This window comes from Chiroxiphia lanceolata, chromosome 3 (assembly GCF_009829145.1).
Source record: "Chiroxiphia lanceolata isolate bChiLan1 chromosome 3, bChiLan1.pri, whole genome shotgun sequence".
NCBI classification, from domain to species: domain Eukaryota; kingdom Metazoa; phylum Chordata; class Aves; order Passeriformes; family Pipridae; genus Chiroxiphia; species Chiroxiphia lanceolata.
The window spans coordinates 11,403,177-11,425,718 of record NC_045639.1 but is presented as its reverse complement, the minus strand read 5'-3'; the positions used below and the strand labels follow the sequence as shown (position 1 = coordinate 11,425,718).

At 47.9% G+C, this 22,542-nt stretch overlaps 1 protein-coding gene and 1 long non-coding RNA gene across 5 annotated transcripts in view; one reads left to right on the top strand and one right to left on the bottom strand.

The window, feature by feature from the left end:
* Positions 1–4,870: 4,870 nt before the first annotated feature.
* Positions 4,871–14,523, bottom strand: LOC116783739. Of its 4 annotated transcripts, XR_004355807.1 has the most exons (5): positions 14,310–14,439; positions 12,215–12,332; positions 11,888–12,007; positions 7,087–10,828; positions 4,871–5,575 (listed from the first exon to the last, which is right to left on the bottom strand). It is a non-coding gene; the product is annotated as an uncharacterized LOC116783739 (long non-coding RNA). The 4 variants fall into 4 exon arrangements; XR_004355806.1 differs by having other exon boundaries at positions 4,871–10,828; XR_004355804.1 differs by lacking the exons at positions 4,871–5,575; positions 7,087–10,828 and having other exon boundaries at positions 11,405–12,007; positions 14,310–14,523.
* SPRED2 (sprouty related EVH1 domain containing 2) overlaps positions 14,195–22,542 on the top strand; it is a 60,037-nt gene continuing 51,689 nt past the window's right edge. The window contains exon 1 of the mRNA XM_032681541.1: positions 14,195–14,317. Coding sequence (XP_032537432.1) covers positions 14,271–14,317 — 47 coding nt within the window. The 5' untranslated portion in view covers positions 14,195–14,270. The remainder of the gene's footprint in view (positions 14,318–22,542) is intronic.

Here is a 22,542-nt window from a genome sequence, read left to right as displayed (position 1 = left end):
GAGAAAAGCTCTAGGACTGGACATCATCGTGCAGCACACTCCCCCTGGACCAGCTCCCGTCTGCCCCCGCCCGAGAGTGCCAACAAGTCGGGCAAACACTTGAGCTGCAAACCACATTCCTGCTTCAGTCAGTTGCTTGGGATGTTTCCCTCGTGCCTATCAGCATCACCTCTCTTATCTGGAGTGAGCACAAGGCATTTTGCTCCTCCATACATCCCTGGCCTGCCTGCTGGCGAGCAAGCAGGCCCACAGCTGGAGCAGAGGAGTAGCTCCAAGTGCACCTACACATCCATAGACCTAATAGGGCAAACCAGTTGAAGGAGAGAGCCCTGCAGATCCCCACAGGGCATGGGGTGCATAGTGATAAAACTAGACCCCAACATCTCTTGCACAACCCTACACATCTACCTCTCTAGGACCTGCCAGCAAACTGAGAAAGCCTGGGGTGAAAGGTTTGTGCTGGTGATCTGGGTGTTAGAAAACCAACCCTCCAGTGGCACAGCCATTTAAAACCGAGCAACATGAAGCCACATACATCCATCCCCTGTGGCCTCTGTTCTTTCCTCACTGCTGCTACTTTGGTAGCTTTGCTGGGAAATAAGAGGGCACTGGTAATGCTTTTGCCTTCAGCTATAGACTGGCCTCTGAACCAAGTGCTCTTGTGAGCCTTGTCCTGTGCCCTGAAATCTTGTGACCCCCCATTCCTCAGGTCACACACCTCCCTTTTGTTGTTGCTGCAGGGCCAATTGCTTCAGCAGGAATTGAGTGACGAGAAAAAAAAAACCAACACTAAAATATCTTGGAAAAAAAAAGACAAACCCAAACCATGCAATTTTGGAACTTCCAAGATTAATGAAACATGGCAAACATTTACAACTGTATCCAAAATTTATGGGGGAAAGACATACATATCTACATTTCTTGAAATAAATGGTTTGTTTTGAAAATGCCACAGCATTTTATTTCACTGCCTCTTAAACACAACCCTTTGATTTGCTATTTTGAAGTAGCATTTTCCACTCAAAAGAGACCTGAAATAAAAGAAAGTGTGAGAAACAAGAGGGGCAACTAACCTCAAAACAAAACATTACATTCAAAATGTGATTCGGGTTGACCCAAAATAACACATTGGGGTTTTTCTCATTTCCACCAAACAAAAACAGGAAAAAAAAAAAGGGAAAAATTACCTTGCCTTTTGGTTTAACCCAATCCAGTTCTTTTTCTCTCCATTTTCCAGCTCAGCCCCTAAACTGAGGCAGCTCTTATTTCCCCAGGTCTCCCAGAGGGCATATTCTCTGCTTTGTGCCTCCCTGACATACAGTGCATGGGCTAACATGGAGTGAGCAACAGATTTCTGCTCCTGTTGGGGCAAACTGAACACTCGAGTGGCTCATTTTTACTCCATCTATAACTTCTACATAAGAAGTGAGTCAATATTATCTAGGCCACCTGACTTCAGAATTTCAGGAGCATCGGAAACACTCAGTGCAGGCACTGTCTTTACATGCGTGCATGAAGCAGGAAGGGTAAGGGCAATCTGTTCATATTTAATCTTTCTAACTCTGTCACACTTGCTGTGTGGCTTTGGCAAGTTGATTTGCTCCCATGGCTCAGTTTCCCCTATTCCAGACCAGAAACAAGCTTTATCAGCATGGCAAGCTGCTGTGCCTGCTCATGGGTGCACTCTCCTGAAAACATCATGTTACCACTGCACTAATGCACAGTGAAATTTCTTTCCCTCTGTTTCACCATCTACAGAACACTGAAAGGATTTAATAGTCTAAACCTGCCTAACATGTGTCTCTTTTGTGATGTTACTCTGCTTGCAAGGGCAGCCAAGCCCTGCCTTTTTCCCCTTTTCTTTTTTTTTTTTTCTCTTGCATCTTCCTCCATGGGTTTCCGGCGGTTCCTTACAGCCCCACTACAGACAGCTGTGCTCACTGTACCTGTGTGTGTGTCTGACTTTTCCTCCCCAGGAGATTTGTCTATAAGATAAGCACAAGCTTGCAGAAATCCTGTGTCACCGACCTTAGGGCAGCTTTTCATAGTGGGGATCCCAGTGGCCTTTTGTCCTTCTGGAGGTCCCGCCGATGGACACATCTGTGTATTTTGCACCCCTTGAAAATCTGAAGAAAAGGTTTGGGTGCTTTACACCATCTCCACAAACACATGAGGCTCTGCCACGGCTGTGTGGTTTTGCTGTGGCCAAGCTGACTTTCGTTTTCACGTGGTGGAGGGGAACATGGTGTTTGGGTTTCGGCCAGGGACTCCCGGATTGAGGTGCTGCATGATGCAGCCTAAAGTCACTACACACAAAAGAATGATCCCTCTGGGTGGGATCAACAGGGAATTCATCCCTCAAGATCTGGGAGAGCAAGGGTATAAATGCACCAAAGTTATAAGGAACTTAGTTGGGTGATGACTCTGAAGGGAGAAAGGAGCAGTGAAGGGAGGAAGAGCTGGGGAGGGTAGTGAGGTGGGTCAGGCACAAGTCTCCTGCATAGGAGACTCCTGTCTTCTTGGCATGGAATAACACCAGAACACTGAAAAGTAAGAATGGCTTGATGGGAGAAAAACCATATCCAGCCCAAAAAAAACCCCGACCAACCAACCAACCAAAAACCAAACCAAAACAAACAAAACAAAACAAAAAACAAAATCCCACACACCAAAAAAAAACCAGGACAAAACAATATCCCAAAGATTCTTCTTAGGACTCCAGAATGGACACAGAGCTTGGACATCTGGTTGCCCTCCGTCAGAGAGAAGTGGGGGGCAGAGCCCCTGAGGTTTGACTGAGGTTTTAGAGGAGTTCACAGTACCTGGAACAGCCACCTTCTCCTTAACATCATGGCAAAACTTGCCAAGAGTGACTCTACAATATTGATAACAAAGACACACAAATACACATAAAAAGACAAAGTCGGGCTCTCCTTTTCCTGAAGCTGGCACTGCATACCACACAAGACTTCCAATTCCACTAAAAGTGAATTGCTTTTCTTTTCCTAGTTTAGAAAAGAAAAAAAAGTATTTCTAGGGCTTTTGTTTCAAAAATCACTATGGTGTGGCATTTTTCAGCAAAATATTTCAATTAGGGGTTTATTGTTCTTTTCTTTTCTTTTTTTTTTTCAGTAAGATGGATTTAGTATCTGGTTCCACAGACTCAGCAAGAGAGTAAAACAGAATTTATAGGAAACTGGGAAGTCCCAAGTGGAAATACCAGGGTACAGAGCAAAGATTATGACTTATTTGAGGACATGGAAGTAAAAAGAACAACAACATTTCCTTTGGGAGGAGCAGCTCTTGTATTCATGGCTTTCAGTTTAAACAGAAATGTCTTCCCTCAGCAATTTCACATTGCAGGCAACTTGGGAGATGTAGCACAACTGAAAGAGGAGAGGGAGGGAAATCCCTAGGACTCAATGACAACATTAAGGAATTCAGAGGGTCTCCTACAGGAAACAAAAATCAAAAAATTAAAAAGAAAACACCCAACAACACCTTCCAGTTTAAAACTCTCTATAAGCCATTGTTTTGCAGACAAAAATGTCAAGGGAGGCAGTGTCTTCTGGCAGCAAATATTCCCATATTTTCTCTTCCTTGTGAGCTTGATTAGGACATTTCTGTCGAGCCCAGTAACCCCACAGGAGGCTAAATAACATTTACTGCAATATCTAGAAACAGGAGAGTCTAGAGCCTCCAAAGTTAGCCCAGGATACTCTCCAACCATGGCACTTTAGGAGAGGGATTGCCAATATCCAATACTTGGAATGGATTGCAAAATTTGTCCCTGCAAGAGTTATGAGTAAAAATTGACATTGAATAGAGGCAGGAAGTCTCACTCTGGTTGGAGTTTGGGAGTTCCCTCTGTATACCCATAGGCTCATGGAGCCAATGGCTCTTGGAAGCTACAGTTTGTCCCCTGGGAGACATGGATGTGGAGGATGAACTTGGCATTAATCCCACATGAACCCAGAAAGAAGGTCTCTAGATCTGCAGGGGTGCACAGCCTGCAGCAAGGTGCACCCATAGCTGCATACCTTCACGGTATGTTAAAGGCCAGCTGCTGGTCTCACCACGGTATATATATCCAAAATAAGGGTGCCAGTGGTCTTACTCCTGGTCTATACCACCATACCAGAGAGGAAACATTTTCTTTGTCAGGCTTAATTAAGAAAAAGACACTTAGAGCTAAACAAATAATTCTTTACACAGGGCATGACCAGCCCTTCTCAGCCTGCAAACCACTAAGCAAAATTTTCACACCGTGGTGAGCAACCAGATCTTGACCCCGGAGCCTTAAAACCACATGGAGGAGGAGCTGGGAGGCAGAAAGTGAGAGCTACCCCATCCCTGAGCCCTGCAGCTCCCTGGGTCATGCTGGGTGCCAGGTCACAGGGGTTCCTGCACAGGCTCACATCCACCCCCGATCCAGCACTGGGCTTAATTTTCACAGTCCCACACATCTTCAAACCAGTGGGAATTAGAGGCTTTATGATCCCACTTCCATGATTCAGAAGCTTACAATTTTGCGGGATGTGGGTGCTTCCCTCGCGTGGGACATCTGAAAGGCCAAGCCTTGCTCATCTTCAAAATTACACGTAGTGCTTGGATATCTTTCATGTCACAGTGCAATTTCCAGGATGAATGCATATGCTGCACCCCTTTATGGTAAGCATGTTTTAATTTAGGCCTCTGTGATGTAAGACCCTGAAAAGTGCATTTAATATTGAAAAGGCAAGCTCGTCCTCAACACTAAAGGCACAAATACGATACCACAAAACATTTTCTGAAGGGTGTGCCTTCTTCAAACACACCTTCACTAGAAAGATTAAAATTCAGAAAGAAGGCGGCACAGGTCTTACAGTCATTATTTAAAAAAAAAAAAAGTCAGGGGAAGCATTATAACTAAGAATCTAAGTTTAATTCTTTATCCAAGTTACATGTTGGCACAAGTGTAAAGGAAAGGGCTCTTGTTTAGGCAGCAAGGAGTATTTGTAGGTGAAAACACTTCTTTGAAGGGTGAAAAATGTGTTTCATCTGTAGAGAGTTATTTTCGAACTTGGAAATCAGGGCATAAAGAATTTTCCTAAGGTGGAAATGCACAGTGGAGCACTTTTACTCAGGCCACACCAGGCAAACAGCTACAACCACGTTCAGTTTGATGGGGCAGTTTTCACAGCAGCATTTCATTTTAATCCATGATGATTTAAACTAATAAGAAGATAATTAGCAGTGTGATATTTAGGCTTTGAAGCATTTAAGTTTACTCCAAGTTGTCCTAAGTTTGAAGTAATTCTGGTATGTCTCACAAACATGTTAGAATTTATTTCTGTCTTTTCTGATAGTAAATTACAAGTGAACAGAGGGGCTCAGGGGATTTAAATACCACTCACAGCCAAGCAACTAGACACACATAAAAAAGCACAGGGAATTAAACTTGAGTAGGTGTTGTTTTCCTGTCCTAGATGACTCCCAAATGCTCCTGAGTTCAAGTCCTCTCCCTAACACCTGGGTATCTCGTCAGGCTGTGATTTCTTCTGCTGTAATGGAAGACCAACACTCTTCTCCACCCCTATAAATGACTGTGAAGGATACAAATGAAGACTAGTAATACCAGATGTTATTACATGGATGTACTAACTATATCAAAAGTCACAGTATATGATTTATTACATTTTTTAAATTTTTTTTTCAAGATCTCATGTTTCTCAGTGATCCTCTTCCCCTCAATACCTGGAAAATTAACATAAGAAAATTCCGTATAATGAAGTGCCATTGTTAAAAGGTCAAAGCCCCTGTTGGGGTAGCTGTGTGCAGCAAAGTAAGTTACTGCAGAGCTTCCACCGCTTCCTGCTGTAGCAGATTTTATGATCAAATAAACCTCTGGCTGTGATTTTGGTGACAGCTGTATGGTAGTGGCACGAAGCCCTTTCCACTGCTAGCATTCTTCAGAAAGCACAAAGCAACAGGCTCTGGTGACCCTTCTCAAAAGGTGCCTTGCTCATCCTGTTACTTGGGGAGGTTAAGTCCATCTGCACAGGGGATAGAGTTGACCTTGCTACAGAAAAGTGAAAATAACTTCTGCTTTCCATCCTCATAGGATTTTAAAGAAGACAGTTGTCCATGTTTCTTTCAAGAAGACAAAGACTTGTCCTGGTTTGCTTTCCTCCAAGAGAGGAAGGGCCAAAACTCAGACTGCCATCTCACAGGACTTTGATCAAGTCTTGTAGGAGAGCTTTCACTTTCTTAGACTGAGAAACATCAAAGAAAAGACCCAAATCTCTTCAGAGCTGAGCAGGAACCAATTTATGAAAAGCTTTTTAATGTCACAGCTATCTAGAGCATTTTGTGCAATAATAAATTAAATACTGGTAGTGTGGCAATGGCTTTGGCACAAGCAGAACCAGTTATATGCAAGGTAATCCATCTGGACATGTGGTTAGGGCAGTTTTTTCCCCCCCTTGATGAATTTTGGACTATAGCTCCTGTTGTATAGAAGGAACAGATCAGGTGGGAGAGAAGAAGCAGAAAGCAAAAAATAAAGGAAGGGCACATTCTCTGGGATATGTTTGATGAAGACAAAACCAATGGCATCAGTCACCAAAACATCATCTTCATAAGCTCTCTGGCTCCCTGGTTTGTTTTTTTTTAAAAAAAAAGGTGATAAAATGCAGAGATTCCTGTCCACATTGAACACGTGACCCTGAAGACATTCATCGCTCCAGCAGACAGGTGTGTTCTCCAACGTGTGAAATCAGGAGGCAGGAATTTACCAGAAGCCACTGAAGGCACATAATTGACATTTAAAATAAAATATCTCTTCTGGATGGCCTGATCCTGCTGCCACTGCCTTCAGTGGGGCTGAGTCAGGCAGTTATCAGTGCCATGTAACTCCTCCCTTACAAACCATCCCTCCAGCCATACTTTGTAAAGCTGCAGTCAAATAATTATCATGTGTTAAAAGTACGTGCAGGAGGGGATGAAATTCTCTTCCTAAACATAGCTTACAGCACATCCATTTAAGTGTAAATGCTGGGGTTTCTACACTTGAAGAGAAAAACAGAATCAAAAGCAAATGTTTACCTGCCATGGATCCAGGAGGCTTCCTTCACATCCCCTGCAACTTAAGTCAAGTAGTCCTGACTATGGAAATCAAGCTTATTTTTCAGAATGTCATCCATTTGTTGTTTTCTAAATAATTCTTTTTGGTCACACTAAATCTTAAATTAACCCCCACTCCTCCCTGTGCAATTTTAGCACGATGGTATTAACTGCAGAACGAACAAAAAAAGCCCTTCAGCTGCCACTTCAGCACACCCTATATCTGGGAGAGTTTTTACTTTCAGCTTTTAAGGTCAGAACACACACCCAGCAATAACCAGCCTTTTTTTTTTTTTTTTTCTCTAAGAAACTGGAGAGTCTGCTATCTAAAACAAGGGAGTTTTGTGAGCAGGAGTCAAGCCTGTGCTTTTGGCGTTGCAGGTGTGAAGCTCTCATAACCTGGGCTTCCATTTCTGGGCTTTGTTAAGCCTGGCAGCCAATGCTGCTGGAGATGCAGCTGGCAGGGAGCACGTGGAAGGCCTTGCACCCAGTTCCTGCAAATGGCAGCTTATGTTAATAACCACACATAGAGCAGAGTTGTGCATTTTTATTCCCTTCCAGACGGAGCTGTATTCCATACTAGAGTATATGCATAGTCCCAAAAGGTTTGTGTGGAGTGACTAATTACCTTTCTCCTTAGAACTGGGCAGGGAAGCATAATATGTGTGTGATTACTAGGACATAAAAGGAGCGTAGGATTATTTTCCATGAGAATCCTTGGGAATATCTTGAGGGATGGCTGTCTAAGGTGGTGCTCTCTGCAGGACCATTAAACTCTCCTCCCAGCTTCTTCATCATGTGCAGTGATTTATCCCTGGAAAAGCTATTCAGTGGTGCATGGGGTTAACCATGAACCTTCTTTAGCTCTAACTCTCCACCTCTGAGTCCTTCCAGGACACTCATAAGCCATGTGCTATATTTGCCTAGCTGGAGTTGTTATGAGGATGTTGACACAAGGAAAAATATCTGCCTGGAGAAGAGGGTGGACTGGCACCCTTTGAAATCAAACATTGTCAAGCATCTTTAAAGTTCTGCATGGGTCATGTCACCGAGCAGCCCTGAAGCTGAGGGCTGGGTTCAGAGGAACACAAATAGGGTGCATATAACTCATTTCCCCTGTGTATCATATGCCACTGAACGCCTGACTAAGCCATGTCCTCATTTCCATATTTCAAAAGCTTAATTTAACTCCAGAAGCCTTTCCTGATCAATGCCTGTGGGGGGGTTTCTCCCATGTCTGGGCCTGGACTGGGTAATCCTGCAATTACAACTGCTCAGACACTGAATAGGACCCTCTACTCACAGCAAGACACTGGGTGAGAAAAGGAGGTCAAGCCATGAAAACTGGTTTTGCTAAAGTAAGTAGTCAACTGTTTGTTGTGTCACCTGCTGAGGCCAATCAAAGAGTTTTGCAATAAAGGGGACATAAGTGTTCAGAAGGGATGGTCTCACAATAGCTGTGCAAGACAGGGAGGAACACCCAAGTGAATTATACTTTTTGAAATACACTTAAGGGTTCAAGACTAATTCAAATAATCCCCGAGGAGGGGAGGAGAAGGTGTGCACAGCTCCAGTGTTTATCCCAGACCCATCCACTTTTGTGCTCCCTGAAGTAAGAACAGATTATTTGACATCTGTTTGTTCAGCTCCCATGAGGCTCTAGAAGCAGCTGTATCAAAAATGCAGAAACCTCTCAAGGGTGGAAAGGCATCTCAAGAGAAGAGCAGCCCTTCCCTCATGCCAAAAGTAGCCCGGCTTTAGGACTAATCCTGAGGTTGCCGTGACAGTTGCAGAGTTTGTGCACATTATTTTTTTGATTTGATGGGCCAGGGCACGCTGAGTTGGGAATGCACAGAAGGAAAGCACTGCTGGGGGACTGACAGTGGTAAGTGAAGGTTTTGTAGCAGTTTTTCCTTCCAGTCATTCAGCACAAAAAGGTAAGCAAGAAGTTAAAGCAGCAGCTGTGCACCCATCTCTTGCTGAGTCCATACCAGGGACTCAACTCCAGTGGGACTCCCAAAAACATCATCCTGCATCACTGCATCTGAAGGAATCGCCCCCACCAACACTGCTAACACCCACCCTGTTACCAGGGTGGAATTTGGAGTGGGGGCGGGAAGGCTGAAGCGCTGAACTCGAGATCAGAGCATTTTCCTGCCATCTGCACCACGAAGACAATGTGTCATGTGCTAGTGAGATTACAGTTTAGGTTTGTTATCATCCCTTTATATCAAAAGGAAGTTATGCACACAAAGGAAACACCAAACCATCGTGTCAGGGGAGCTATAAATCACGTACTGCTGAATATTACGAGGGCAATAGAGTGCCCAGTTAGAAGGCAAGGGTTTTGAAAAGACCCCTTTTCCTCACAGTCTCCTCATTTCAATAAACTTTGTTTGCATTTTGGGAGAGGGTGAAGGAGAGCGCATGGTTTCGTGAAATCAGCTACAAATGACAGCAGATTTGTCCCACACAGGTGACTCATGGTTGACTGCATGCACTGGTCCATGCCTTCCCAGACACCAGCACAGTCATTGCTGTTGCCCAGGTTGATCCCTTGGTGTCCTGAAAAATCACACAGGCAACGGCACAAGAGATCTCCTAAGATTTGTTGCCACTTTCAGCCCTAGTAAAACACAGGGTTACAAAGAAATAAAAACTAGAAAACAGTGGGATAGTCAGTTCTTGAGCAAACCAGCTCATCTGGCAGTGAGGGTCCTTTCTGCTTTCCTGCTCTGATCTTACCACCCTCCAAAACGACATCCTGGGAAGACTGCAAGGAGTTCTCCACCTCTTCTTTCCCTGGCAGGTGCCTGAAATGATCCCAACAATTCTCCAAACCGCATGCTGAAATCTCACTCCTGCTGAAAAGAACCCTTAGTATTTCCACAGTCTCTGACCTCCCAAAAAGTGTCAACTGAAAGATTTCAAGCTGACTGCAAATGTTGCAGATTGTTTCTGTGGCTCTTAAATTCTGAGCAATTATAATGGGGGAAAACACAGATGTAATCATTGCTTTTAAAATATGATTGCTGCTCGAAAGAATTATCGGTGAGGGGGGTAATTGTCTGGAGGATGGCATGATTCAGGACTGCTGACTTCCACTCCTCACTCATTCAAAGTCACCGAGTGAGTCAGTGGAAAAATCATTGAATTCAGCACAGTCAATAGGGTACCAACATTCATATTTAGGTTCCTAAATCAACAGTGTGGAAGACTTCAGCTCAAAGGTTTTACAAGCAAGAGTAAGTGAAGGTAGGAGGTTACGTTGCAAGCCTGCAGTAAATGCCATCCTGAAGTTTGCCACTTCAAATCCCAGTTGCTTCTCACCCTTAAATAAGTGGTAGCTAAAGGTGTAACTGCACTCAGGGAAGTCCATTCCAATCCAAGCAGAAACGAGGTCCATATGCCAGATTCTCTGCAACAGCTAAAGCATTACTTTGCAAAATAAATGTTTCTTTTGAATACAAAACACAGGACAGTCACAGCATGCAAATCGTTAGTATGCAGGAGCTGCTGCCTTGAAGCTCTGCCACCCATAGCTAATTAATTCTAGGTACTGTAATGAACACATCACAGGGAAGCACTATTCTGTGTCTGAGCAGAAACTCTGTATACAAACAACACAAGGCACAAACAGAAATCACACCTCTGAGAGGGAGCCTTTTCATTCAGAAAAGTCAGTCATCTCGAACGCGCCACTCGCAAGAACCGGCACAGTAACCTGAATATCAGAGAAACAAAATTGAGTATCTATCGGCATGAAAGTAATATCAAGAGGGAGAGAAATCATTCAGAGAATACATCGCTCAGCAGCTTCTAAATTAGTAGGACAGTGAAAGCAGAGATCAAATATGAGATCTTGCAAATCCACAGGAAATGACTCAAGAAGCCAGATCAAGTGAAACTTCAGCTTCCAAGCCTCAGACACATTTGCTTCTCACCACTGGGCCAAATACGTGCATACACAACGTGAGCACATAAAAATACATCCAGATCACACAGACAAGCTCTCAAGTATTAATCAGACAGTGATTAATACCCTGTACTCCTCAGTGGTACATGCATTATGATGGCCTTTTAATTACAAGATTGTGCCCTGGGTTTTTTTCACATGGCCATAACTCTGCCCTTATTCTGCTTCTGTAGTAACCAATTGCTAAATGCCATACTCCCCACTTCAGATGCATTGATGTTCCTGCTGACCATGGAAATTTTTGGCATGAAAGGTTTTAAGGATGTTAGAGGTTTGTGCGATCACAACATCCTTTGGAAAAAAAAGACATAGGATGGGTACAAATGTGTCAAATCATTACTTCTGGTCTTTTATTGTACAGCAGCTGAAGACGTTCCTGCCATTTCCTTGCCCCTAACCATTTACTCCTGCCCTGACACTTCCTTTTGCTGCCAACTCAGCTTTGCCAAGATGTTTATCATGCCATTCTGCAAGTTGGATCCTTGAATAACTTTCCAAAATAAAGAGGTATTGGGGGGTATTATTAGCTGGGACTATTCAGCAGATCCAGCAGTGTCACTCCTCAGCTCGGGGGGTGCATTAGCCGAAGGGGTGACAAACTGTGCTTTGCAGAGGAATGAATGGGTGGGAAGGGGGTGGGGAGATAGGCAGCATTTCTACCCAAAAGAGCATGCCATGGGCTGCCAAGGGTTGGAAAGAAGGCTTGCACTCTCATATATTGTCTGGTGTTATGGCCAAACCTCTGGCAGTGGCAGGAGCATCACCATAACATTGTAATGCCCCCAAAGCAGTGGATTCTGGTACCACCTCCAAAGGATATGCTGCTTCTCCCTGGGGGTGACTGCCCAGAAGGAAGACCTCAAAGCTCTTGCCTTCATCGCATTACTAGCAGTCCACAGATTTTTCTCCAAGTGTCCATTTCTGTTCCTGAAAAGAAAATTATCAGCACTTAGAAACTGAAACCCAACAGAGCAGAAACACAATTTCCACACCAAAACTTGAAGGTCCCTTGAAGACTAAATCCCACAGACTAGATTTGAAGGACAAATGAGCAAGTGGCTCCCTCAGGAATTGCAGCCACATTGAGATTGAATATCCCTATGCAATGAGAGCAGAGAAGGCACATCTCCCTACCTGCAATGGGAAAGGGATGCTTCAACGGGAGGGGCCTATGGAAGCTGGAAGGTCAAGGTGATGAGCTTGGGTGGGACAGACACATTTCTTCTCCCAGGATTGCCTGATCACAGAGCACCTGGTGTAGAAAGCAAAACCAAAACTCACTGCTGGTTATTCAGATTCATGGGCCAAACTTTCTTTTCAATAGTGAGCTCCTTTTACCCCCTCCTCTGCGGACCAAACAAGTCCTGAGGGCAGATGTCAAGGTGTAGCTATAGACACAAGTTGGGAGAGTGTTTACAGTTATGGCACTGTTCTCTGCAGAAAAAAAACACATTTAAACTGGCCTACAAAACAAGCTGCACGATGCTACCAGAATGCCAGCACAGACCCCATAGCAATGCTGAATATGGCTACATGTCGATTTGAGCTCTCACGAGGGGAAGGTACAGTGGGAAGAACACAAGGGTGGTGAGAAACCAGATGTATGGGCTGAGGAGCCCCATCACCTCAGGACATGCTGCTGTGGGGCCAACACTGGTTCCCTGGGCTCTTCTTTTACCAACTGGCTGCCAGATCCCCCACTGGACACATGGCGCTGTGGTATGGAAATTCTTCCTACGGGTCTCACCAGCCATGACAAGGAGCTGTGCCGATCCAGACTCCCCTGGGTCAAACTGAACTGGACCCAGCTGGGCTGGAGAGGTCAGGCTGAGGTGAGCCAAGTTGTCCAGAGAAGGGCAACAAAGCTGGTGAAGGGAATGGAGCACAAGTCCTGTGAGGAGTAGCTGAGGCAGCTGAGGTGTTTAGCCTGGAGAAAAGGAGGCTCAGTGGTGACCTTATCATTCTCTACAACTACCAACTGGCCATGTGAAAGGAGGTTGTAGCCAGGTGGGGATCAGCCTCTTATCCCAGGCAATCAGTGACAGGACAAGAGGACATAGTCTTAAGCTGCACCCAGGAGGTTTAGGCTGGACATCAGGGGGAATTTCTTCACAGAAGGGGTGATTAGACACTGGAATGGGCTGCCCAGGGAGGTGGTGTACTCACTGTCCCTGAAGGTGTTTAAGAAAAGACTGGACATGTCACTCAGTGCCATGGTCTAGTTGACATAGCAGTGTTCGGCCAAAGGTTGGACTCGGTGATCTCAGATGTCTTCTCCAACCTAATTGATTCTGTGATTTCGTGATCCTGAGCGCCGCCTGGCAGCGCTGCGCCAGGACTCGCTGGGTCAGGCTGCGCAGGGCTGAGCGGGGCCGGGGGAGGCTGAACCGGGCGAGCCGAGCGGGGTCGGACAGACCTGCAGCCGGGCGGGCCGATCCCGTCCCATCCCATCCCATCCCACCCGGGCCTGGCCGCGGGAGGCGCTGGTGGCGGGCGGGGCGCGGGGGCTGCGGCGGGCGCGGGGGGCGGCGCCGGCGGGCGGGGGCGAGCGCGGCGGGACCGCACCCGGGGCGCTGCGCTGCGCCGCGGGGGCTCGGGGGGCCGGGCCGGGGCGGCGCCACCGCCGCCCGCGTCTCCTCCTTCCACCGCCGCCGCCGCTGCGGCTCCGTCCCCTCCCTCCCGGGTCCGGCGCTGCCCTGCCCCGCTCCCGGCGGCCGCGGCAGCGCCGCCGCCGCTTCCTGCCGGGGCTCCCCGCTCCTTTCCTTCCCTCCCTTCCCGGCTCCGCCGCCCCCCGCGGCGCCCCGCCATGGCGTGAGCGCGGCCATGGGGCTGGCCCGGCGCCGCCGCCTGCCCCCGGGCGCTGCGCCGCTCCCCCGGGCCCGGACCCCGCGCCGCCGCCGCCGCCGCCGCGCCCCGCCGCGCCCCCGCGGCGCGCTGACCGCCGCCTCGCCTCCTCCTCCTCCTCCGCCCCCGGCCGCCGCCGCCCGGCGACGAGCGCGGCCGTAGCCCCCCCCTCCCTTTCCCTTCTCCTCCTCCTCCTCCTCCCCCCCCACCCCCCGCCGCCGCCCGCGCTCCCGCGCCGTCGGGCCCGGCGCGGCCGCCAGCCCCGGCCCGCCGCGGCGCGGCCTCCCTCGCCATGTGAAGCGCCGGGGAAGATGCGGAGGCGCAGCCCGGCCGCCCGCGGCGAGGGATGAGCCTAGACGGGGAGAAGATGACCGAGGAAGCCTACCCTGACGAGTGAGCGGGGCCGCGGGCGGGCGGAGGGGGGTCGGGGGGGGGGGCACCCTTTGTTGCCCCCGGCGCGAAGCGGTGCGGGGGTCGCTCGCTCCCCTCGGACAGACGGACCGGGAGCGGGCGGACAGAGGGACGGCGGGCACGCGCGTACGTGTGCGCGCCGCCCGCCCGCGCATCCGCCATTTCGCGCTCCCCCCCGGGCCGCGCTCATTTGCATACGGCCCTTTCATTCATAAAAAACCCCCGGGAGGGCGGCGCGGTGTTCCGGGGGCACCGCGGGGAGGGGGCCCCGCGCCGCCGCTCCCCGCCCCGGCCGAGGGGCTCGGGGCGCCCGGGCGGGGGCGGCGGAAGCGGCGGCGAAAGGAGGAAGGGGGAGCGCTGCGCGCCCCCGCCCCGCGGCCCCCGGGTCTGTGGGGGGTGTGTGGGGGGGTTCGGGACGCGGAGCTTGAGGCGGGGAGCGGGGGGGGACACACACACACACACGACGTCGCGGGTCCCCGCCCCGGCCGCCGCCGTTTTGTGAATAGGAGGGCGGCCGCCGCCGCCGTCACATGACGCCGCATTCATAAACCCGGTCACCGGCGGCCTCCCCATTCACCGGCACCCCCCCGCCGCACCCCCGGGGGGATGCGGGTACCCACTGCCGCTCCCGCCGCCTCCCCGCGGATAAACTCCCCGCACGAATAACCCCCCGCTCAGGAGAGGCCGCGCCGAGGCTTTCAAAATGCCTGACGCTGCCCTTTTCCCTTTTTTTTTTTTTTTTTTTTTAAATGTGTTCTTCCCCAAAAATAAAACCCGAAGCTATTGCAGGGGGACGGCAGGAAGGGCTTTTTCACGCCGCGCTGGCCCAAGGGCTGTTCCTGGCTATCTCCTTCGGGGTTTTGACAGTCAAGAGGAATGACTCACTGGCGTGCAGGACTGGGTCGGTGCCAAGCGCCATAGGATGTACCGTGCTTTAAAATGACTCCTCTCAGGGCTTATAAAGCAGCGTCAAAATTGTGCAACTTTTTGGCTCGTTTGGAGCCCGAGAAAATATCATAATTGGTGGCATGTGCCACACTCGCACCTTCGTCCTGGTAAACTTATTTTAGGGCGATTTGCTGGAGAAACATGAGTGGCGAAGGAAATGGCTTCTGCCTGCAACGTGCCGAGGGGGGTTGTTATTTTGGCAGTTCTTAATGAAGAGACTATAAATACGTGTTTATATGTAGCTTCTGAAATTGTGGTTATTTTGAAGTTCGTAAGGTTCTTGCAACAAAAAAAGAAAAAGTTGAGTTTCTCTTGCGTGGATTGCCATGACCTAACAGGCTGGAAAAATGTGGCCAACTCATTTCCAATAAAAACCTGCTGGTTCTTTGTTTGGGGTTTATGTTTTTTGTTGTTCAATTTTGCAAACTGGACAAGAGGAGGGGAAGTGGGTCCCTGTCTCTGTGTTTGAGAACACAGGGCCAAACCTAACCCAATTCAGTGGACAAAATCTAATGCTCAACCAGCCTTCATCTTGTGGCAAGATATTGCTCCAAATGTGTTTTCCTGCAGGGCTTGGTGCAGAGGTGAGTGTTGGTGTAAAACAGCGAGCACTTGGCTCTGATGGTTGGTTGGGGTTTTCTTCCCTTAATTGTAGGCTGCAGTTTGTTTTGGAGTAAATTCTTCCTCCACGTGCCACTGCGCTGACATGCTGGTGGAGGCTTCAGCTGATGGGTTTCATGTGTGTCCCTACCTGAGCTGGGGAGGGAAGCTCTTGGATCACACCATCTCTTGTGGGGTCACCAGTCAACCCAACAACGTTGTGCTTCAATCCCTGGGAGATGGGGAGTGCTGGTGGCCACGGGGAGCTGGTATCCAACCCATTCCCAGGCCACCAATAGTCTTTTTATTGGGGTCTGGACGTGGTGGCTTTCAGGATAAATGATGCCTCATGGTCCTTACTCCGAGTGGCTCTTTTGGAGGCCGTGGTTGGGCTTGTTGGGGTTCAGTCCAGGCCTTTTCCTTGCAGGGCCCAGCGAGGTGTTTTAGGTAAGCCATGGTTTCCTCTGTAAGCTCCTCGCTTCCAGCCTTGCATTGATTGATAGCGTCGCTGAAGCCGGTGACTCATGGGTTGTTTTTTCATTTCAGTGGTGGGTGAAGTGATTTGATTTTTTTTTTTTCTCCAATATATATGGTGTTAAAAGAAATAAGGACAGGCTCTCCTGATAAGTTTTCTCAAGCTGTCAGAACAATGGTAGTATAGCGTGCTATTTGCCCTAGATATCTGGCTTTAATTTGCATAGCTATTCTTGTTTCATGGAGTGCACTGTGAGCAAATGTTAACAGCCAGATTACAAAAAAAAAAAAGGACCACTGTCAGGATGCCTTTTAAAATAACCCTCTTCAAGTAAACAACAAGGGGGTCTCCCTCCATATTTTTGCCTTTTTTTAAATAATTTCTTGAGAACAGCTAGATAAGATTTTGAGTTTTGAGACAATTTATGAAACCGAGGAGAGGAAAAAAAAATGGGGCTTAGGATGCTGTAAGCTCATCAGTCCCTTCACCACTGCACCATTTCAGATCGATACTTAGAGGTCAATTTGTCATTGCAAAGCGAGCGCCTCAATCTGCATCTCAGCCTTTATTTCTGCTTCCCTCCTTCCCCCCCTCCACACGTTGCAGGGTTGGGGGAGAGCGGGGACGCCTGATAATAAATTGGAGGCACGAAGCTGCAAGGGTGGGAGAGTTTTCGGGAAGTGCTGCCTCTGTATCCAGACGATGGGCAGCTGCCCACTGCGAGCGGTGACCCTCTCCAAAACCACCAGCTCCCAGATGGGCTGCCGGTGTCTTTCCGTAGGGGGATGGAGCTGAACCCTTAAAGTGACTCGGTTATGGCCGGAGGCTGCCGCCTGCTCGTTCCGATGCATGGTTCCAAGAAAGTCACAGGAAGTAATTAAATGGAAAAGGTCAGAGAACGAGGAAGTGTTGGTCCGCAGCCTCTCGCTGCCTGGGATGGAGCCGCGGTGCCCTGCCTGAGCCCGTGTCCCCGAAGTGTCCCCGCTCCTCGGAACGCGCGCTTGATTTATTCCAGCGGGCTCAGAGCACGCCTGCCAAGTGTTTGCAAGTGGGACTGGTCCCCCGGAGGTTTTTAACGAGCCGGGTTAAGTGGGATATGTGTAGGGCTGCTGTGGTGTTGTCCAGGACAGCGGAATGTGGTGGGAGATCACGCCGATGCGTTTTTCCCAGTCTAGGGAAAGAAAATTAAACTTAAGCCTCATTTGTTCTTTTGCTGGTCCCAAAACCCCACTTCCCTCCACCACTGAGCAAAGATCAGCGATGCCTGTTTAAATACTGAGTCCATCAATGTTACAGTTTGCCCTTTATGCTGAAAAAATAATTTATTTCCTTTTCTTTTCCCCCTCTTCATTTTTCACTGTGTTTTTGCCTGGTGATTTTTCTGTAGGTATCAAAGGCAGCTCATTCAGCCAATTTATTTTGCTGCAAGCTTCAGCCAGGGAGGAAGGCATGGGACACGCTGCGTGTCATGACATTATTGCTTGCAAATAGGACAGGAAATGAAGGATTGCCAAAATATAACTGTTTATTTCTTGGCCTGAAAACATGCCTGTTTAAAATATGACATGTAAGTAGCTGCTTTGTTCAGTCACTGGGAGAAGTTGCTGTTTATAAGGGAATAATAGCTCTGTTGGATGAAAAAAAGCGGGGGGGGGGAGGGAAGAAGGGATTTACCCTTTCTACTCTTTCTCCTTCTGTCTTGGAAATGCTTTAAAAAGAAATTGTAGGTGGAAGATATATGGAGAGGGTATTTTGTTGGACAACTGGAAAGGAAACCTGTGGGAAGAGGGTTGCCACAAGCAGGAGGGAGATGGATTTTGAATTTCTCAGCACATTACTAGTCCACACTGTGGCCCTGGGCAGCCCTTGGATAACCCCGATTCTGCATTGAAGAGGAGAAACCTAAACAACCCACCTTTGGGCCAAAAACTGAGGTTTTTCAGTGCGACTGCTCTCATCCAGAAGTGCTTTGGGATGCTGGTGGTGGGATAATGCTGGAGCGCAGCGCAGATGCCGCACCAGCAATGGGATCCTCTTTGACCTGTTTTTGCAGCCTGTTTTTTATCTCACCGGGGCACACCCTGGAGCGTGGGTTAAAAGGTAGGTTTTATCTGCCTGTTTAATTAAATCCCGAGGCTGCAAACAAAAGTACGTTGTGTGGCAAGGCTCGCTCTCAACATGGGCTTGGTTTGCTGTTAGCTGGTTTTAAACCACAAAATCGTTTCCTGTCGGCCACCAAATTGCAGGGAGATGATGGTAGTTGTCCTCCTTCTTCCTGGACCAGGCTGGAAAATAGGAGCTCAGGAATGAGACACAACTATTTGTTTCAATCCCTCCTGTTTCTTTCTTACACACTCTGGCATGCTTGAGGAATCGATAAATTCAATTTTCTGCCCTCCAGCAGAATGGCCATAGGAACTGCTTCCTACAACAAATTCATTGAAAAATGTGAGGGTTTTGTTTTTCTTTCTTTTCCGCCCCCTTTTTTTTAACAGCAGAAGGTGATCTTTTTTGCAAGAGCTGTGCAGGGGTGGAGAGGGCACAGAGATCAGTGAAACTAAAAGTACAGCTCTGTAGACTGTTTTTGATACATGCCCTGTTTGCATTGTGGAGCGTTTGATTTTTGGAGGACTTACACTTCTAAAGCAGTGCAGAAATTTAAAAAGCGGAAAACTAAAAAAGGTCAGTTGACTGAAAAAAAGGCACAAATAGACTGCAGAGTTGATTGACAGCAGATGCAAGCCGCAACAGTCCCCATTTCTGTGGGCTACCAAAGGCAAGCAAGAAGCTGTTGTCACATAAGTCCCAGCACTGGAAAGAGAGGTCTGCTCCAAGCCTGGCAGCAAGCAGAGCAGGGCAGCATCTCCCAACCTTGCTTGCACTGACCATTGCTTTGCACCTTAGCCGTGGGTATACTCAGCTGATGGTTTCTAATGCTTTCTTTTTTCTTTTTTTTTTTTGTTTCTTTTCTTACCTATTGGTTTTCTGCCAAGATCTTGTGAGCTTTCCTTCCTTCCCGTTTCTCTACCCACGTCCACCCCCTTTCCTTGTCAAATTTCCTTTAATCATTTATTTTTCTGGTACTTGCTCAGTGCTGAAAACCTGACCCTCTCAAGCTGCAGAGAAGTGCAGCTGGCTGCCTTATTGATGCCTTCCCTCTGCATCTAACCCTCACCTTTGGTTTTGCATCATCTTTTCAGAGCAAAGTTGGGTTTGCCCAGGTAGTTTCTCATGCTTTAGTTCCTCACAAGGCAAACCATCTGCTTGGCCCACCTCTACTCTGAGGGTACTGGCTGGCAGGATGGAGTTGGGATGAAGGGCAAGCCCTGCTGAGGCAGCAAGAACAGCAAAGCAGTGCCCAAATACTGCACTTCTGCCTGCTGGTTTTGGGGGGGTTTATCGTATCGTTGTGACCGTCAGTGTTGGTACTCAAAAATATAGCAATGTTCCCTACCTTGTTTTTCTACTCCAACTGGATGCCAAACAAGTGTTGGGTGGGCAAGTGGACATCATCTCAAAGTCCAGAGGATGTCTTTGCTGCGTTTCATTTTCTGTCTCCACTTCTTTTCCCTAAGCTCTTGGGGGGTGTTTTTTGCCTCTTGCCTATTTTATTTCTATTTCCTCATGTATCGCTCTTGTCTGGAAGCAGGACTTCTCTTGCTGCAGCAAAACCCTCCTGGCAGTATTTTCTCCTCACATGAGGAGAAGGTGATCACAGTAACATGCACCTGATGTAGCCATTGGAGTGAAATACTGTCTGCCCCATGCAGTAAAAGTAGATGCTTCACCTTAAAATTAGATGTGTTTTATCAAAAGCAGCATTACAAGGTCTACTTTCAAGGCTGTTGGAGACCTTTCTGCCAACAGCCAGCAAGTTCTACCTGTTGCAGTAGGTCTAAGTGAGATTTAACCCAAATTACTGTTTTTGTCTCCGACCTGCTTGCTCTTAGGCTCTTTGAATAACTTTATTCTTTGACTTTCTCTGCTTGCAACTCACACTTCAAGGACTATGTTTTGGGTTTTTGTTGTGTTTCTACTCCCCGCCTCCTTTGTTCTCAACTCCTACGTGTGCCGTAATCGGAGGAGAGATCTTGAGTCTATCAACTGAGTATTGCTGATGGCTATTCCAGCTAGGAAGGAAACTTCTTACTGGCAGGCGTTGGGAGGAGGGGTTACAGGGCTTTCTAACAACATAAGTTGATTTCCCCATCTGCGGTGTGTTCAAAAACAGTGGAATTGCAGTTGCCCAAAATGTTTGGACCTTGACAGAGATGCCTGGCAAGGAGAGAGAAGCATTTCATGACCTGAAGACTGATGTGATGATGGAACTGACTCCTTGCTAGCTAGTTCTTTTTGTCCAAGGTACTACAGAAATCAGGCAAAAGGCAAGCCAGAAGTAGTCCTTAGTGAACTACCTAAACAATAAATAGATGGTTTTTATTTGCATGTGTATTAAATGGGCTTTTAAAAGTAACATTAGAACTCGTTACCTGCATACATCTCTTCCTAGGAACAAAAAGTGTGTGTGTTGTTGAGAGCAACCACTTCCCTCCACCTTTTTTAATAGGAAAGTTGAGTTGGTGGCTGTTCCACCTCTGCTGCTGCTGCTCTCTGCCAGACTGGTGCTGATGGCGCTGGGAGATGTGTTGTAAAACCTGATAGCGTCTTTTGATCCTGCGTATGGGAAACACATCTCTCTGCTTGTAAGGACCTGCGCTGCCGTGCAAGGACAGGAGCGTGTTCTGCACATGCACTCGAGTCCCAAGGAGATCTGGAAACACTTAGATTGGGGGGTTTTTAACTGCATTATACATACATCCTGTTTGGATAGTCCCATTACTCATTTTCTTGCCAGTTAAAAGTGAGTCTGAGGACTAGGCAGCTTCTCCCCCTGTGCTGTACATTAAAGTGTTGAGCATTGCTTGCCTGTTTGTTGAATAGCTGGGAGCAAGATTAGTTTCCATCACAGTATCTGAAATACACTGAAGGCATTTGCACAGCAGTCAGAGTTTCAAAACGGTGTGGGAAATCGCAAAGCTCCTTCCCTAAACACCAGAGCCTGTTGCAGCACCACGGTCTCGCCTACCAGCTCCTTCCTGGTCCTCCCCTCGCCTGCGGAAAGACAAGATTTCTTAAATGATGTGGTTTTATAGGAGTTAAGTCCATGCTTAGGATTAGTTGATGCCACTAGCAGCAATTAGCATCTGAGCTAGAACGTATCTGTGTGGTTTCTTTTTTTCTTCTTTTCTGTTTGAGTCTCTAGACCATTTGTGCTTTTTATTTATTTCTTAATTCAGATACTGGTGGTGGAAGGCGCTTTTTGGGGGCAGGGACATGAGCTGACATACACATAGCCTTGTGTATATCTGTTTTTAGGTGGGGTGTTCCTCCCTTTAGATATTGGCAGCACTCATTTTTCTGCCGCTGTAGAGACTCCTCAGCTGTAGCACCTTGAGCAGGTCCCCATGGTGAGTTGGATGCTGCCCAAAAACATACCCATCGTGTTCACCCCCCAGGCTGAAGGCAGAGAGCTCAGCTCACCTCCGCTCGCTGCATTTCTTCCGCTGACATGTCCAAACACTCCCGCCCGGGTTTCCAAGTGCTTGGAAGGCATGCTGGCTGTTTACCTGGTTTTATGAGTGGAAAGGTATGCCCCCGAGCTGATGGAAGGTTGCTAACTAATACTTCAAGTTGCAGCATATAGGGAAGCGTGTGCTTTGCCTCAAGTTGGGACAAAACGAGGCAAGGGGCGGGTGAATTGCTGGGATCGTACCTTGGAAGCGAGCGGCGTTCTGGGCTGGAATGCCAGGAAGGTCCCACTGGGACAGTTGTCCTTGGGACCTTTGTAAAACCTTGAGGACTGAGAAGAGAAAAAGTATCCAGGTGTTAATACTGGAGAGCTCCTTCTTTTGTCTTGCAGTAATCCAAGGGATGCCATAAAGAGCTGCTGGAAGGCATCAGCAGAGCTGGCGAGTGCGTTCAGCCGCTGCTGCAGGGATCTGGCTCTGGGGTTGCGATTATTTACAAACTGTCTGGTTCTTAAAAGTTGTGTGGAGATCTGAAAGTATCACCTGAGCTAATTTAAAGTAGGCTTGGAGTTTCTCAACTGTGTAGCTTAGTTTTTATGCAGTTACTTACTTTTGTTCAATTTATTTGAGTGATTGCTGTAATGCTTGGGTCTTTG